Source organism: Gekko japonicus, unplaced genomic scaffold, assembly GCF_001447785.1.
Source record: "Gekko japonicus isolate JY-2015 unplaced genomic scaffold, Gekko_japonicus_V1.1 scaffold894, whole genome shotgun sequence".
Lineage (NCBI taxonomy): Eukaryota > Metazoa > Chordata > Lepidosauria > Squamata > Gekkonidae > Gekko > Gekko japonicus.
The window spans coordinates 104,203-122,126 of NW_015161975.1; the positions used below are offsets into that span (position 1 = coordinate 104,203).

At 52.3% G+C, this 17,924-nt stretch overlaps 1 protein-coding gene across 1 annotated transcript in view; it reads right to left on the reverse strand.

Annotated features, from left to right (window-relative positions):
- Nucleotides 1–17,924, reverse strand: part of XPO6 (exportin 6) — a 49,856-nt gene that overhangs the window by 2,060 nt on the left and 29,872 nt on the right. Inside the window, exons 12-22 of the mRNA XM_015429735.1 lie at nt 17,853–17,922; nt 16,406–16,565; nt 15,691–15,783; nt 12,977–13,121; nt 12,205–12,351; nt 9,644–9,833; nt 9,329–9,484; nt 7,073–7,187; nt 5,697–5,868; nt 3,937–4,098; nt 30–128 (exon numbers count right to left, since the gene is read on the reverse strand). Coding sequence (XP_015285221.1) covers nt 30–128; nt 3,937–4,098; nt 5,697–5,868; nt 7,073–7,187; nt 9,329–9,484; nt 9,644–9,833; nt 12,205–12,351; nt 12,977–13,121; nt 15,691–15,783; nt 16,406–16,565; nt 17,853–17,922 — 1,509 coding nt within the window. The remainder of the gene's footprint in view (nt 1–29; nt 129–3,936; nt 4,099–5,696; nt 5,869–7,072; nt 7,188–9,328; nt 9,485–9,643; nt 9,834–12,204; nt 12,352–12,976; nt 13,122–15,690; nt 15,784–16,405; nt 16,566–17,852; nt 17,923–17,924) is intronic.

Here is a 17,924-nt window from a genome sequence, read left to right on the forward strand (position 1 = left end):
TGTGTGGCGGGGGTGGGGGGGAGACCCACCTTGTGGTACAGCTTCTGCTTGGTGTTCAGCGTCTCCAGATAGAACAGGTTCTGCTTGAACAGATGGATGTCGGGTTGCAGGAAGGACTGGCCGAAAGCCTACGGAACAGAACAGCCTCTCAGGACACGGTCTCGAAGGACTGGGTGGCTGGCTGGCCGGCTCAGAGCGCCAGTGCAAAATGACCTTCCCCCCCAAGCCAAGCCCTGAGGGAGTCACCTCAGTTAAATGAGCTGACCCCAGCCCCCCCACCCCTTCTGCTGTCCAGATTCGGGGCACTAAGGTGCGGTTTGCTTAAGCTGGCTTAATGGCTCAGCGTCATGTTCTAGCGTAGCCTGCCCAGCATCTTGCACAGGCAGAGGAAACGAGGGTGCAGCGCTGCCTTGAACTGCCAGATGACCGTCCATCAAACTGCAGGGCAGACCTGTCCAGAGGTGGCCAGCCGTGGCCTCCCCTGCCTGCTGCCACCTTCGCTCCCGCCTGAGCCCCCAATGTCGCTACGTGAGGCTGCACCACAAGCCGCGTTCAGGGAACAGGACACTTCCTCTGGCGGCACAGCGGGCCGGCAAAGATCCCAGGGCAACAACAGGAGAGGAAAGGAACAAGTGGTGCTCTGGAAGACTGGGCGGCGTGAGGTTCCCTGCGCAACAATGAAACAAGTCTCTCCGCGACTCACTTCCCTAGCAGGGGATCAGTAGTCATTTAGAGCACCCCTTCCGGGGGGGGGTGGTTTCCTCGACTGTGCTGCCCACATGCAGATCAGTGGCTGGTTGCCTGTTTGACTTGAGCCAGCTTGATCTTGCAACGGAGAAGGAAGGTGCCTGATCCGCCTGAACCCGCTCCTTCCAAGGAGGACGAGATCTGCCCCCATCACAAGTTTAAGCCAAGCGCAAAGGACCAAGCGCCAGTGGATTCACACACCCCCCCCCCGCCGGCCGACATTCCCAGCACTAGTCAAACTGCACAGCAGAAGCCAGCTCTTTGGAAAAGCCAGCAGACAAAGAAATTGGGTAAGAATTTCCAAGGGGGAAGTAATGCGAGTCTTTTGCTGCAAGACACAAGCAGGAATCTCTAGAGGCACCTTCCATTTTGAGAGCCTTTGGGTAAAGAAGAACAAAGAGTGGGCAAATCGGAACCCTTTTCCCCTGTTCTTCTCAAATCACTGGTTGCTTGAGCGGGTGGGAGGGGCAGAGCAGGCCCTGGTTAATGGCACGTGGTACACGAACGGCCAGAGAATCTGTACTCTGACCTCGGTGGCAGTGGGCAGTCGAGACGGATGCAATCACTCCGCCCCACGCAAAAACATGCAGAGAACTGTTAAAGAGATGGTGAGCCGGCTGAGAATGGCAAAGAACCAGGAGAACTTGGCTGGGAGCAGCTGGAGCCTTTGGCCACCAATTGGTATTCTGCTTAAAGATTAACAGAAGGGAAGCTGTGCGACAGAACGCAAGCCGTTGAGGGGCTGGATGGGAGAATTGTTCCTCCCAGGACAAAACATTAACAGCCTCTTAGCAAATGCTAGATAAAGGACTGACACTGGAGAGAGCAGTCCAGTGCACAGTGAAAGGGCACTTCCAACGACGCACTGCAACCTCCAGTGATTCCGCATGGGCCACTATGCTCCGTGTTTAGCTGACATCTCCCCAATAACTAGCTGGTAATAAATGGGCTGCATTCACAGCAAGAGGTGGCTTGCAATTCTCACAACGTAAGTGCCTGATACGATATGCCATTCTCACTCACGTGGTCATCGAGTTAAAATATACAGCTGTGCTTTGTAAGCCCCCCTCCTTTTGAACAATCTTGAAGCATGCACGGAGCCTGCAACGTGAATACGAGCGTGCATTTCGGTCTCTTTTACACTGTGTGTTATCAAGGCAATATCTGAGTTACACCATAATTCTCAATGGCCCTGGATTTTCGCAGCTCTTGGGCTGCAAGATGGCTGGCATACCAAAGGGGTTACAGCCAGTGTTCCCTCTAAGATGAGTTAGTGTGAGCCAGCTCACAGTTTTTAGCCTCCGGCTCACACATTTCTGTCTTAGCTCAGGAAGGATGGGGCTCCAGAGCAGACTAATTTATGCAGCAGCCAAATCGCTCGCTCACGACTTTAATGCGGCAGCTCACAAAGTGGAATTTTTGCTCACAACACTCCACAGCTTAGAGGGAACATTGGTTACAGCATAAGATCAGGACCTTGGGAGATGCCATGTCCAAACCCACTCTCCACCATGAGGCTCACAGGGGCTGTTGGTCCAGCCATGCTCTCTTAGCCTGAACTACCCATGTTGCAAGGACAGAAACTGGCAAAGGAGACTCACATATGCAGAGCTTACACATACAGCCACCGTTTATCAAATCAGAGTTGTGGACACGCTTTGTCTACTCCAAAAGGCTCTCTTTTGCCTCTACCACTTGATCCTTGTAACGGGAATGCTGGGGATTGAACCCGGGATAGTCTACATGGAGTAGATGCTCTGCCACTGAGCCACGGCCCCACATCTCCAGCTGCTTGGAATAAGGGCTAATAATAAATAAGAATTATCGTATGGCAATTATCGTACAGCCAGGAGATTCAAAGATTGCCTGGAAGCTTTAAGTTCTAATTCTTTAGTGTCACGCACCACTAGGTGGCGAGCCAGACTCCTTTTGGGGGGCCGAGAGTGTGGAATCGAACTGGTTCTCCAAATTAGAGTCCGTCACTCTTAACCCCTGCACCACACTGGCTCACAGAATAAGGGCTGATTAAGCAACGCACTTGACAGAACATCCCACCAGGAAGACCTGTTTTAAAGCAGTTCTGCTGGATCTGACCAAGGGTCTACTTGACAGAGGATCTGTAGGAGGGTTTTGAGTACATCACAAACCTTCTTGCTGACCATACATGTTTTCACGTAGAAGTAAGCTCGTATCACGTTCAGCTAGTGGTCAAACTGATTGCATAAGGATTTTTTAAAAAAATCTCCTAATTGAAAGTTACAGAAATACCTAATTGAAAGTTACAGAAATACAAGATTTATTGCCTTTCATCAGACTGAGAGAGAACTCTGGCCTTCTAATCTTGGTTGAAAAAGAAAACGAGCACGTATCAAGATGTCATTTCAGATGCACCTGTTTGATTATCTCATCAGTATTTAAGAAACAGTCCTTTATCTAGATGATGATCACATGTTTAAGTTAGAATATATTTAGCATATGAGAGGATTGCCATTTTAAATGCACTGATGTGATAAGGAAATCAGATTTCCCTGGAGGGAACTCTCAAAGAGACTAGGCGAGATTCCTGTTTAGGTGTGCGTCTCACTTGGGTTTATAGAGAAATTCCTCAAAGCAGTTTAAGATCACACCCAAGTCTGCTTCACTTTAAATTTTCTGTATTCAAATATGGCTGGAAAACGCTAGGAGGTCTAATATTTTATGTGCTTGTCTGCAGTAGCTATAGGGTTAATGTCTCCACGTTTCCTAACACCTTGTCCGGTAAAGGGAACTACTTTTTCAACAGGAGACAGAAACGCTCTGAAGGTTTTCTGCCTGGTTTGCCGTAAGAGTTCAAAGAGCACAACCCGCAATTAATTCATTCGCAGTGACAGAAACAAAGGTTGCGAGACAGATCCTGCCTCTCCGGCTTGAACTTTCCCTTTCCTTCTCTTTTCCCTAGCTGGGATTGACTGATGCTAATCAAGACCCGTAGAGGTCAGAGGAGTAGAGAAAGAAAGAAGAGGAGAGAGAGAGAAAGACAGATCCTGGAGATATCCGGGGCTAAAGGTAGACACAACTAGTCCGGATGCTCTACTCGGGCAGAAGAGCGTAGTGGCTGCCTCCTTCTGGGAGCTCCCAAGCCAGGCACGGCACCCCTCTGGCGAATGGGCCGAGAGTCCTCTCCCCCCCCCCGCCTCCCCCCTCCCATACCTGCATGATGGCACTGAACTGCGGCTCGTTGTCCATCTGCTCGTCAGTGACCCCCCTCTGGACACTGGCCAGGACGCTGGACTTGAAGAAGTGCCGCCAGTTGTGGTGCAGGACCCGGAAGAGCAGCTCAAAGAGCTCCGCTTTCACGTCCGGAGAGGACCGCTGGAGGGGAGACACACAAGGAAGGGGGACACCCGCCTGTCAACACGGCTGCCTCGGCTGAGCCCCACCCCGGGCGCGGCCGGAGAGGGCCTCTCACGGGGCACCTTTTGAGCACTGCTCTTCGAGGAAATACCTTCCCCTCCGGAATACATCACGGCTGTGTAAACAGACCCTCCAACGCACAGGTTCAATGCCTCATTCCCTCTTCCAGTGCAGCAGCGTTCTTCAGGCCTTCAGAGCCTCGGCTGGGTCCTACCGCCCCCATCACACTGGTCAAAGAGCCCCTGAAAGTCCCTTGGCAAAGGATCTGTGGCTAGTGCGCCTGCACAAAAAGCAAGGCTGCTGTGCGCCCCCACTTCTCTCTGTGCGCACCGTGACAGGAGGTGCGGGACGACACGGGGAGGGGTAGAAAGGCTGCCCCCAGTCTGGCAGAGGGAAGGAGGCTTCCATCACCCTGGCTCTTCACTTCTCTCCCCCCCCCTTTGGAGGCTCCCACGGGGTCTGAGCAATTCCTGTGGGAGGCTGCTGCTGCCGCCACCCCCCATCTCCTTGTTTCCCAGCCCCTGGGCTCAAGGCACAATCCAGGCAGTGGGCTGTTAGAGGGCCAGCCCCTATCGTGCAGCGGAGCCACAGGCTTTGCCTCAAAGGTGCCACCCGGGCTGTTGCTTCGGTTCACAGCCACTGATGGGGGGGCGGGGGGGCGGTCCTTGGCCACCATCAGAGTCGGAGAGCCTGGGTGTGGCTCAGGCCCCCGAGAGAGGTCAACCAGCAGGCAAAACGACGCCTCGCTGGCTCTGGCCCTGGGTCTGTCGGTGAGCCTGTCAATTTGCAGCTTCCGCTTCCTGCCCTTGGTTCCCTGCAGCCGGCCCTGACAACAGCAAGGCTGAAACTGCACAACCACAAAGCTGCCTCATATTAAATCAGATCCTTAGTCTATCAAGAACACTACTGGCTACTCAGACTGGCAGCAGCTCTCCAGGGCCTCACATGGAAGTTTTGCACATCACCTACTACGTTTCTTGGAAGGGAAGGCACAATAGTATAGCTTGGTCTCATCAGATCCTGGACGCGAAGCAGGGCCGGTACTTGGAAGGGAGACCTCCAAGGAAGGCTGTGCAGAGGAAGGCAAATGCCAAAACCACCTCTGTTTAATCACTTGCCTTGGAAGCCCTTTGCTGGGGTCGCCGTAAGTCAACCATGACCTGACGGCACCTTCCCCACTGGGGATGCCAGAGACTGAACCCGGGACCTTCCGCCAGCCAAGCAGAGGCCCTGCAACACAGCCAGGGCTGCCAGCCTCCCGGTGGGGCCTGGAGACCTCCCAGAATTACAGCTGACCTACAAACAACAGTGAGCACTTTCTCTGGAGGACGGAGCCATGCTGAGAGTCTTCCCTCCCTCAAAGCCTGCCCTCCCCAGGCTCCGCTTCTGAATGCCCAGGAATCTCCCTACCTGGAGCTGGCAACCCTAACCACAGCTGCTCCCGCCCTCCTGTTGCGTATCTGCAGCTGGGCAAAGCCCAGGTCTCGCAAGGCTGAAGACCGCCACGCCACAAGACCCCTGCAACGCAGCCAGCCTGAGCGACGGATCGCCCTTACCTCCGCCACGATCGGGTAGACCTGCTCCATGGAGAGCGAGACGATGCTGGGCAAGAAGGGCTTGAACACCTGGCCCGGCTCCTGGACCACCACCTGGAGGATCTTCAAGAACTTCTCCACCACTCGGCAACCGGTGCTCCCGTCGTGGAGGATACTCTCCGCCAGCTGCTCTCTACAACACCAAAAAAAGTATCGGGGACCCTTCCGGGGAAAAGCTCAGTGCCCTGCTACATGGCTCATTTACGATCCACGAATCGGTGGGGATCCCCTTAGACCAGACGTGTCAAACATAAGGCCTGGGGGCTGGAACCAGCCCCTGCCAGAGTTCTTATTCGACCTGCAAGCAACTGTGGGGGAAATCAGTCCAAATGTGGGCCGGAAGGGGCTATGTTCGGGTATTATACCCCCCTGCTGAGGTCCCTCCTTTCTTCAAATGCAGGCCATCCCCAGCGTCTTTCCCCAGATCTCCAGGGACTGCCCAACCCAGAGTTTGGCCCTGAGCTGTGCTGAGGAGGGCTATGGGTCATGGTCACTGGTAAAATATCTCCCTCACCTGGCATTAAATTTTACGGTATGCGTGGCCTGGCCTGACAAAGTGACAGTTATGTTGGATCCAGCCCTCATAACAAATGAGTTTGACACCCCTGCCTTAGGTCAAGAGTCCTCACAGAAGGGAACCTCACAAGTGGGGATGGGACTTGTAAACACGAGAGAATTTTGAATACCAGTGGATGATCGGGGGCCTGGAGGAGACCAAGACGCCCTCTGAGGAAAGGCTAAGGGACTTCTTGGGGATGTTCCGAGAGGAGGTGGAGGGGGGACAGGATGGCTCTCTCGAAATATTTGAAGGGCTGTCCCTTAGAGGAGGAGGGCAGGGAGCTGCTCCTGTTGGCAGCAGAGGAGAGGACTTGGAAGAATGGGTTTCAATTCAGGGCCGGAAGGTACTGGTTGGATATGAGGAAAAACTGTTTTACAGTCAAGAGTTGTGCAGCAGTGGAATCGGCTGCCTGGGGAGGTGGCAAGCTCCCCCTCCCTGGCAGTCTTCAAGCAGCGGCTGGACAAACACTTGTCAGGGATGCTCTAGGCTGATCCGGCATTGAACAGGGGGTTGGACTAGATGGCCCCTGGATGGCCCCTTCCAGCTCTGTGATTCTAGGGTTTTATCTTAATTTTTTTTAAAATACAAGTTCTGGGCCAAGGAAGTGCAGCATTCTTGCCAAACGCTAAAAATAGTTATTGCTCCCCCTTACAACTTGGGCCACTAAAACAAAACCCAAGTGACTCAGAAGAGGTTGCCCAGCGTTTGCAACACGCTAATGGGACGACACAAGGCCCTTTCCCACCAAGGGACCAAGAGGCAGGGGAGGGGTGGCTACCTGGTGAACATGTTGAGGAACGTCTGGATGACCTGCTCGGTGAAAGGCACACCCATCTGCACCCGCAGCCCTTGGAAGAGGGTGAGGAAGAAGCTCAGCATCTTGTCTGTCACGTCTGAAAGGAGGAGGAGGAGGGAGAGCCAGAAGGGTCATCGGTGCTGGCAAAGCTCCGTTGCTCTCTTGATCCTGGGATTCACGGCGGGACCCCTCCCCCTCCCCCCCCAATAGCTAATTCTGCCACAGCGTGATCTCTTCACTCTCTTCTCCCAGCAGGAGCCAGAAAGGAACTGAGAAGTGGCTGGCGACAGGCCTCTGCGGGTTGCCAGGGCAAGGACCCACTCGGCTCCCCTGGCAAGATGCTGGAGTCAGTCTCAGAACCGTTCCTGGCAGACTCTGGGGGTCCCCCCTGCAGCAACGCAGGGCAGAAGGGGGAAAGGAAGTCCCCTTGTACCCAACCCTCGGCATTTTACTTCCCTGCCAAATCCCAGCCATTTCAAACGTGCACAGGTGGCCCAGTCCTCCATGTCTGCAGAGAAGCAAGCCCCCCCACACACACACACACTCAAAGGGGGTTTATGTCAGCACGCACGAGGGTGGGTCTGCAGCCACACTTGAGGGCTGCGCCTGAGGAGCTCCACTGCTGCAGGCACTGGGGGGGGGTCCTGCCAAGTCTGGAAACCAATGTGGCCACACCCAAGGGGGGCCTGGGAAACCCGAGCAGCAAACCGAATCCCTGTGTCAGCAGCACCAGCCTGTGTCCGAGACATGCTTCAGCACAACGGCAAACCAAGGTCCAGTACTATAGAAATGAGTCGCAGAGAAAAACTCTGTGGGGTCACGGGCTCTCCCCCTTCCCTCTCGCACAGAAGGAAGGAGAAGAAGTTACTTCTAGGCTTGTGGCAAGCCACAGTTTTCTGCTACTGCCCACGCGCTAAACTGCGGCTTGCTCTTCCTGAGAAGTAGGAGCGCAGTTTACTGTTTTGCAACTTTGGTTTGCTGGAGAAGCATGACCCGCAACCTGCAAGGCTGGATTTAACCGATGGTTGCTCTGAACATGGGGAGTTCTCACTGACACGCAGGATGAAGGCAAGAGGAGCCAAGAGCGTGAGGATCCTGCAGGGTCACTCCCAGAACAGCAAGCTACGACTTGCCACTGTGCCTCAATCATGCCCAAGTAGTACCACACTTGGCTGATGCACCAGTGAATCCACTTCTTCTTCACCCAAACCGTGCCGTCCCCTCTCCTCGACCATTCAGGGGTATTGCATCACTTGGGCGGAACAGAGCTTTTGGTTACAAGCATGAAACACCCTTCCTTTCTCCTACCATATTGGCCAAGGCGCCACACTCTTCAGAATGCAGGGGAAAGCAGGGGGATCCAGCTGGTGAATTATGAGCAGGAGAACGTACCCTATCACAGCTTTCCTCGAAGAGGTCTCTTGCATGAAAAATTCCTACTGGCCCAGGCAAAGACCGAGCACTCTGGCCGGCATGACTAGACAAAAGTTGGATTTACAAGACTTGCAAGTCCAGCTACAAGTCTAGGCTCCCTCATACCTACCTTCATGCTTGGAACGAATAAGGGAAGCTCAAATAGCTGGGATAGCTTCCTTCACTCATAGGCCAGCTAGACTCCCCAGTCCCCTTGCCCGGGCAAGGCATTCCCTGCCCCCAACTCAAGCTGCCCACCACTGCTCCAAGCATTGAATGGGGGGGGGGGGGGGGAATAACTTTAAGAGGGCACATCACCTCTGGCAAAAAACAGGATGTGATGTAGGGTAGTGCTAAGACCGGAAACTCTATGGTTTTACCACGGAGCTGCTGTTCTAATACCTAGAACTACCCAACACCATTTGGTGTCATATAATACCTAGAACTACCCAACACCATCTCCAGGTTTTCCCCAGAACTGATGTAAAGATGCAGCCAACATTGTATTGCCCCCCACCACGTTCCCCCTCGCGCCCTCCTTCCAGTTGCCAGGCTCAGCCTGACACCACCAACCCTAATGCCACCAAATGTAGCCAACACAATTGACTGGGCAGATGTACAGAAACAAGACGTGGTTCGCACCCACGCGTGACCAAACCCAACCTTGCAGCGACTTCTTGATGGGAGGCTCACAGGCAGGAGTTCACAGGAATCACAGTGGGTGGCTAGACTTTACCCCATGAAGGCCCCCATGGTGGGTGTGTATGTGGGGGGGGGGGCCCACTGAACTACTCAGAGTGGCAAGGGTGGCCCCTGTGGTCATACCTGACTGGTGAATGAAGGCGGGGAAGAGAGCTAGCGAGACCTGCACGGACTCCTGCAGCGACTGGTAACAGATCTGGCGGGACTTGGTGGCTTCTCCGGAGATGCTCTCCACAATGTCTTCCAAGACGCTAAGCGTCTGATGGATCACCACCTTGGCTGCACGGTTGAGAAGAAAGATTGAAACCATCATCACCCTTCTGCACAGAAAACGGCACAGCACTGCCCAGCCCTTCCTTTCGAGGGGGGGGTGTACCCCGGGGCCCCCAAGCGAAGCCGCCCACAGGAGGCACATGACCCGCACCGGCACAGACTTACTGTCATCCTGCTGCGCCTTCCTCTGAGGCAAGATCGCGTTTGACTTCAGGCTGCGGTAGTTCCTGGTGAGGGCTGAGACCAGGCTGGCGTGGTTGGTGGAACGGACCGCCCACTGCTGTTCGCTCTCAGGGAGGTTTGGCCACGGTAGCAGCAGGATATTCGACAGCGCTCTACACGCCAGTATCTGAGCCTGCGGGAAGCGAGACGAAAGGGGAGACGCAAACAGTTAGGAGGAGGAAGAGTTGGGCAGGCGAGAGCCAGAAGAGGTCGAGTGAATAAAAGCAGGAGTTCTGGCAGCTGGTGGGAAGACGACAGCAGAGGGCGGTCCTGAATTGCCTGGGATGACTCGGCAGTGTAGCTTTCGGCAGCGGCAAAGAACTGAAGCCCAAGCTTTCATCCTGCGCTTATCTAGCCAGAACAGAGGTATGAGCCCCGTGTCGGAGGGCCAGCTGTGACTGATGGTTCAGGAGCTGTGCGGTGGGGAAAGGGAGGCAGGGAGGGGCTGTTCAGCCCCCTACCCCACTTTCTCAGGGTCTTACCATGAGAAAAGCAACTAAACAGAGGACGTTTAGAGCACCGCAGAGCCCTTCTTCTGGCCCTACCCGCCCCCCCATGCCTCTACATCTGTTCAGTGGCAGCCTCTGATCTATTTTTTTAAAATAAGTATTTATTTGCTTTCAAAAAATAAAATAATACACATATAAACCAAGCGTTACAAGTTCACAATTATGCAAACTACATAGTCACCCAAATGACACTACCCTATATCATTACAGTTTTCAAAAAGCTATCTAGTTTGTCACTGAAGTGCCAGATACTGGGTTTCATATTGAGTAGAGTGTACTAAGTGTGTAATTTTGCCTTTGGGTCTTCTTTGTTGATGTGTTCAGACAAATAACCAATTATGATACTGTGGATTAGATGGGATTATTTCATGTCTTGTCAGGTAATCTATTACCGGTTCCCATTTTCGCGTGAATTTAGCATGTGACTTCGTGATTTGCGTTTGCGCACTATTATTCTGGTCTGTTATTTTTGCCATTACGAACTGTTCCCATGTTTTATCTTGCCATGCTTTCAGAGTCGGAGGGTGTGGTGTTTTCCATGCTGCGGCTATTGCTAATTTCACAGTCGCAAGCAACGTTGCGGTAATTTCTTTCGCCTCATCTCTTACTGCATCGTCCCATTTGTTCATTAATACAATTTCTGGATTGCAGGAGATCTTCTGTGAGGCTATCTCATTTATACTCGTTGACACGTCCCTCCAAAACTTGAGAATCCTTGGGCAGCTCCACCAGCAGTGTAAATAAGAGCCCTCTTGCCCACATTTCTTCCAGCATGACGGGTCATTGTTTTTGTTGATTTTATGTAATTGATTTGGTGTCATGTACCATCTGGAGATTAGTGTAAAGTTCTGTAAACATATGTTATATATTGTGGAGCTGTTTGCTGGGGAGGACCAAACTGCGTCCCAATGTGATTCCTGCCAGTGCATATTCAGTTCTTCTTCCCATCTCAATTGACGTTTTAGTTTCGTTAGATTTTCCGCCATTACTGTCAATTTATAGTGTTTGGAGAGTGTCCCCCTTGGTGAGCTTGAGTAACCTTTAATTATTTTTTCTGTTTGCAGCAGCTCCCTAAACGTCCCAGGAATATCCCCAAAGTCAGCAACAGGGCAGAGAGGCCGAGGCCTTCCCCTGATAAGAACCTCAGAAGAGCCCTGCTGGGCCAGACCAGGATTTTTGTCTTAGCTCAGGAAGGAGGGCTCCAGAGCAAACTAATTCATGCAGCAGCCAAATTGCTCACTCAGAACTTTAAACTTAAAGCACTTTATTATTATAAATGGTATATTACTGATTGTATTTTGTGATTTTATTGGATTTTAATGTATTTTATGTTGGGCTTATGCCCCTGTAAGCCGCCCTGAGCCCGCTTGCGGGGTAGGGCGGGGTAGAAATACCTTAATAAATAAATAAATAAATAAATAAATAAATTATGGCCATGCATTCCAAAAGGGAGCAAATATGGAGCAAACTGCTGCTGGCTGCTCCCGGTCACTTTCTCTGGGGTGGAAGAGGGTAGCCAGGAGGCACATGGCCTGAATGGCCGAAACCCACTATTCTTCTGGGAAGACTGCGACCTGCGCAGGAATGAGGGGGGGCTGGCTGGTGTTCTTGGGACTGAGACTCTCGTCCTGCTAAAGATCAGGTGATGAACACAAAGAGGACTTCTGTGCTGTGCTAATGGCAGCCGCGTTCGCTAGGGGAAGAAATACATCCTCATTAAACTAATCAGGGTGATTCTGTTCCTTGTTTTCAGATTTGTTTGCTTAACAGAACAAGGAGACTTTTGTCCTGATCTATGCAACTGACCAGTGAAGGACAGTGAGAGCTCCAAAGTGCAGAGAAACAGCTACTTAAAGCCTCCACATCCACGAAACTCCATTTTATCGCCTCTGCCCGCACTCTGGGACCACTGGGTTCTGGCCCATAGATGTGCTGGCGTGCCTCTGGTGAGCCAGCCAGAAAAATGACCCCTCGCTCACCCCCATCTCGCCTTACCTTGTCGGGAAGGCGCTGTGCAGAGCAGTCTGTGATCCTGTTGAACATCTTCTGGATGGCTGGGATGCTGATCAGAAACACGGGCCTCACGGCAGTCGCCAAGGAGACCAGCAGGTGGCATGCTGACAGCAGTAGCTTCTCTTGCACCTGGGGACAGAAGGAATTTTAGCCTGTGCCACCCCCTGAAGGGTCCGAAGAAGAGGTGCCCAAAGAGCACGCATCACCTGAACAAAGGTATTCGGAGAACCTGGGGGGGACTCTCCTTAAAGCTATTCAAGAATCTACCAACAAACCCTCCTCTGCTCTAGGGTTACAGGGGGGCACTCTAACCCTTGAACTGCTTTTTTTTTTTTTTTTTTTTTTTGTAGAAAAGCTCTATGAAAATCCAGGTATGAATGATAAGAAACTAATGAAGCCCCCCCAAAGGATCTTAACTCATCTGCTCATCCCTAGGATGGCCTCAGGAGAAGTAGGACGGGAACCTGGAAGGTTCATGAACTGGACCCTTTCTGAACGGTCTTCTTGAGCCTCCAATCTGAAGTGTCCCCCCCCCCCCATTTAGAGAAAGGAAACTGACTGTTTGCCACAAGACTATTTTGCTTTGATAGAGCCCAACAACTGTTCCTTTGGGAGCACCCATCAGTCCGCTCCCCCCGCCCCCAAGCTACTGCACCAAGTCACTCCGTGTGTGGATTATCTCAGTGCCCTCTGGAAGAGGGAGATGGCTCCGCAGCTCGTTCTTAACCCAAAGCAGCCCTGTTGAGGCTGGCACCTTGGAGCTGATGAGTGGCGTGATTGCTTCCAGGGAAGTGGAGACGAGAGAGACGAACTGCTCCGGATTCTGCCGATGGACTTCACCGTAGAACTGGGCTAGCCAGTGACAGTACGCCTGCAGAGCGGCCAGTGATTGGGCATGCCTGGGGAGAAAAGGGGATTTCCTAGGCAAGACCAAAGGAGCCTTCAAAAAGGCAAGGAGAGGGGAAACATCGCTGGAACTAAATGAGGACGAATTGATTGCTGATTTTAATATGCCATTTTATATCATTTTTAAATCGCCCAGAGCCTTGTGTGCGATACAGAAACTGAAACAACAACAACAACAATAATGATGTTCCAGGCAAAAAGTGGCCTGGGGAAACCAAGCCCTTGAAGCAGGGAGAGAAAGACTAGATTGACACACAACTTGAATTTCTAGTAAAACCCAAAAGCTGTCACTGGCCATGATCCTCATCTGGCCCAAACCACCTTCTCTCTATGCCTTGACATCTCTATGATGGAGCCTTAATATACTTTTGCAGCAAGCGGAAACCAGTCTTATTGTAGACCAAAAGTGCCAATTCTAGCCCCCAAAGATGCACAATGCTCCTTTCACTCCATGAACGAGACAGAAAGAGCGGCCCCTGTGCACAAAAGTGCCTCGAATGTCTCAAAGCTGTACTGGCTGGATAAAGTCTGAAAAAGTGAGCCACACTTGGTTCACCACAAGCAAGCAAAGCTCTCTCACGGCACCAGCCCGAGGGCTCCAAGGCACCTTCTACAGGTCCCTCTGCAGAGAGTCGAGGCACAATGGAGACCTGGGCGACTGAAGTGAGGCGGCAGCAATTTAAGCACAGGGGGAGAGCCCTGCTAGATCACACCAGCTGGCCCGACATCCAGTTCCACACAGCTGCCAACCAGCTGGCCCTGGAGGGTGACTAAAGGGTGAGCTACAGTGAGTTAGGTTCCCTCCGAAGTTCCCTTTACTCACCATGACTAGAAGGAGGATTGGGTTTATACCCTGCCTTTCACGACCCAAAAGCATCTCAGAGCGGCTTACAAGCTTCTTTCCCTTCCCCCTCCCCAGAACAGAACCTATGCAGGGCTGAGAGAGCTCTGAGACAACTGCTCCTGAGAGAACTCATGACTGACCCAAGGTCACGCCAGCAGCTGCACATGGAGGAGGAGCGGGGGAAATCAAACCCGGTTCTCCCAGATTAGAGTCCCCACTCCTAACTGCTACACCAGACAGGCTAGTGACCACTGATGGACCTTGATGGAACACTTTCCCTATGAGGAAAGGTTAAAGCGCTCGGGGCTCTTTCGCTTGGAGAAACGACGACTGAGGGGTGACAGGATTGAGGTTTATAAGATTATGCATGGGATAGAGCAGGTAGAGAAAGAGGTCCTTTTCTCCCTTTCTCACAAGACAAGAACTCCTTGTGGGCACTCCATGAAATTGCTGAGCGATCGGGTTAGAACGGATAAAAGGAAGTACTTCTTCACCCAAAGAGTGATTAACACATGGAATTCACGGCCACAGGAGGTGGTGGCGACTACAAGCATGGACGGCTTCAAAAGGGAATTAGATAAGCATATGGAGCAGAGGTCCATCAGTGGCTATTAGCCCCAAGGTATAGATAGGGGCTCTGGGGCAAGTGATGCTCTGTCTTCTTGGTGCTGGGGGGGGGGGCAACAGTGGGAGGGCTTCTAATGTCCTGGCCCCACTGGTGGACCTCCTGAGGGCACCTGGTATGTTTTTGGCAACTGTATGATACAGAGTGTTGGACTGGGTGGGCCTTTGGCCTGATCCAACATCGGCGTCTCTTATGTTCTCTCCCTCCATATCACCTTATTACAGCAGTCTTATCACTGCTGAGCAAACAGTTTTGGGGAAGAACACCATGGAGGCAAGGGGGGAAGATGGAGATCTTAGCACCTGGGCCTGCAGAACCTGCGTAGAGAGACGCCTCTCCATGTCTGTCAAGGGCTGTTTTCCACTAGGAGGACTGCTATAAAAGTGCTGCAAGCGGGACCGAGGGAAGAGGTATGAATGAATGGAAACAGCCCATCAACAGCACCACGCGCCAAACCCTAGCCTTGCAGGCTCTGCCATTCGTCAGCGGGAGGGACACATTTGGGGGGCAGCCTATCTTCCCTCTCTGATACACATAACCAGGGCATACCAAGTGGTTTTTCAGATGGAGACTGGGCCAAGCCAAACATTTCTGAGCCCTGACTCAGCTCGGGGAACCGTGCTGGTCTGAAGCAGCAGAAGGAAGTTTGTGTCCAGTGGCACCTGGTTCCCACATCGGTTCGTTAACGCTTGTATTTGCATGCTGAGTTGCTGCCCTTCACAGACCTTTCTTACATCCAGTCTCAGCTACAAGAACCCAGGAGTTATGAAGCTTGGAAGTTATGAACCTTGACTCTAAATGGCCCTTCCTAACAACCCCCACCCCCTATAAGTAATGGCTGTGGAAGTTCTATTCCATTGTAATTGAGGAAGTGTGCTTGCATGAATAAAACCTTGTTGGTCTCAAAGGTGCCACTGGACTCAAACCTATTTCTGAGCCCTGTTGACTTCCTATACAGGAAAGAGATCTGTGCGCCAGAATGCAGGGAGAACGACCCTGCAGAGTTCCCACAAGGAGCTTTTTTGATTTTGAAGCAGGACGGCCAGGCCACTGTTTCCAGAGCTGACTGCTGTGCTGAAGGCTTCATACTTACACGTCAATGAGGTCAGGCTTCAGCACGGATGGCACAGCGGTTTCAATGTTGTACAGCTTGATCTGGGACCCGTAGAGGGTTACCTTGACTAACCTGTGGGAGAAGCAGGAGTAGAGGCCAGGGAAAGGGGGAGGCAGTGAAAAAGGGAAGTGAGGGAAAGGCGGCCATTACCCAAATGCCTTACACCAAAGCCAGGCCACTGACCCGTTCGGTTTGGCTCATCAAGCTGACAGTCCCTAGACAGGGTCTCAGGGACACATGGGTCTTTCCTTGAGCTCATTTAATTGTACTGTACTGAACTTGGTACCCTACACACGTAGAGCTGGTACTCTGCTGCTGAGCCACATGGGCTATACATGTGCCATGGGAGGGCAAGAAAAGGAGAAGACACTGATTTCTGCCTATTTATTATGGTCTGGGTTCAGCGCAGAAGCAGACAGCATCCAGTCTGGGCGATACGGATCTCCACGATGGCCCACTTCCTCAGGCCTTCCAGATCTCACAAGCACTATGCCAACACCTTTGCAGCCCTACATGCCTCAGACCCATGCTCCCATATGATACTGGGCACATGGCACACGAGCCCAAAGTGTCACAAGGAAAAATACTGGTTTCGGCTAGCGAGCCAGCTGGTGCTGGAAGCGGGGGAAGGCACAGGCAACAGGCCTGCCCCATGCGCTGTGAACACACTTCTGCAGAATGCTCCACCACCTACCTCTCCACCACCGTCAGAGCATCCTGGAACCGGGCCGCAAACATGTCTCCAGTGAAGTACTCAGCCAGGCGGCCGACAGCCTGGAGCAAGGAGCTCAGGTCTCGCAGGGAGCAGTGGAGACGCCGGCAGTCATTCTCGGCAGTGATGTTCAGCCGGTGACCTGAGAAGGACAGTGCAAACCCTTCAACGTAAGTTGAGACCAGGGCCCTGAGGGATCTCCTTCAATTCCGCGGGGCCTGCTAGTCGGAGCTGTTCTGCCAGGCCTTTGGTTGAGGCAATGGGCACCCATCTATGGCCTCCCCGAGGTTGCCGACGCCTGTCTATTTACCGACCACCGGCAACTGGCCGTTAATTCACGGCATCATCGGGCCAGAACTTTATAGCATGTTTCAAGCTGTACCCATTGTTTTAATTGTTATGTTTTATCGTATTTTAAATTGACACTGTATTTATTACGATGATGTTACCCGCCCTGAGCCCGTCCCCAGGATGGGCGGGATATAAATGCAAATAATAAACAAACAAATAAATGGGAGCCCAACAGAAGCGATTCTCTGGTTCTGCTGACAGGGCCCAAATGACTACTGTTACGACTTGAAACAGCGGTTCTTTCTTCTCCTCTCTGCGCGGACACTTCATAAAAACTTAAATGCAATGCTCGTGCGCAGCCCCTAACCTTGTAACACGCTAAGGCCGGAACGCGAAATCTAATTATGCAGCTCGCCTACCAGGAAACGAAGCATTTGCTGTAATAACATTACATGTGTGTGTGCTCTGCGCTAGCTGACTTGCGGGCCGCAGTTCAGGCTATGACTGCGAGACGAGGGTTGGGTTAAGCGAGATTGTTACAAAGCCTGCTGTTAAAAGCCAGTCATTTGGGTTTCATATGAGCCTTTAGGGTTAGGGTTTCATTACCTGCAGTGGTTATGCCGATACAAACTCAACGCATGCAGTAGTCTCTTGTGTGCCTTTGCAGTGGCCTACTGCAGAATTACTGCACGAACCATAAAAGCACTCCAAGTATGCTCAAAACACAGTCCTCAATGCGCAAAAGTAATCAGCACTTTGTTTTCAGAATCTGATCCTATACCGGATAGTGGACAGCGAAAATACAGTGTCTCAGACTCCGAGACCTTTGCTATGTTGAGGCTCAGCTCGAAGGATTAGGTTGCAATCCTGGGGCCACTGACTAACACAGGCCTTGCTTCCGAATCTATCCGGAGCCGAAAGGAAAAGCGGGGCACCAACATTTTAATAAACAGTCACCCGTTGAGACGTTCAGTCTTCCTTCTCTCCCCCAGTCTCTCAGCGGCATTAGACATGGGGAAGTGCTTGCTTAGCTAGAGTCACAGGACAGACACAAGACAGGACAAGCCCCCCTCAGAAACAGTCAAGACGGCAGAGCATGCGTGCCCATGGGACGTCAGCCAATAGGAGCTGGCCTTACCTGTCCCCGACGTCACGACGAACTGCTGTAGTCCCAGATAGACATCCAGGTTTTCCTGGAGCACCGGGAACT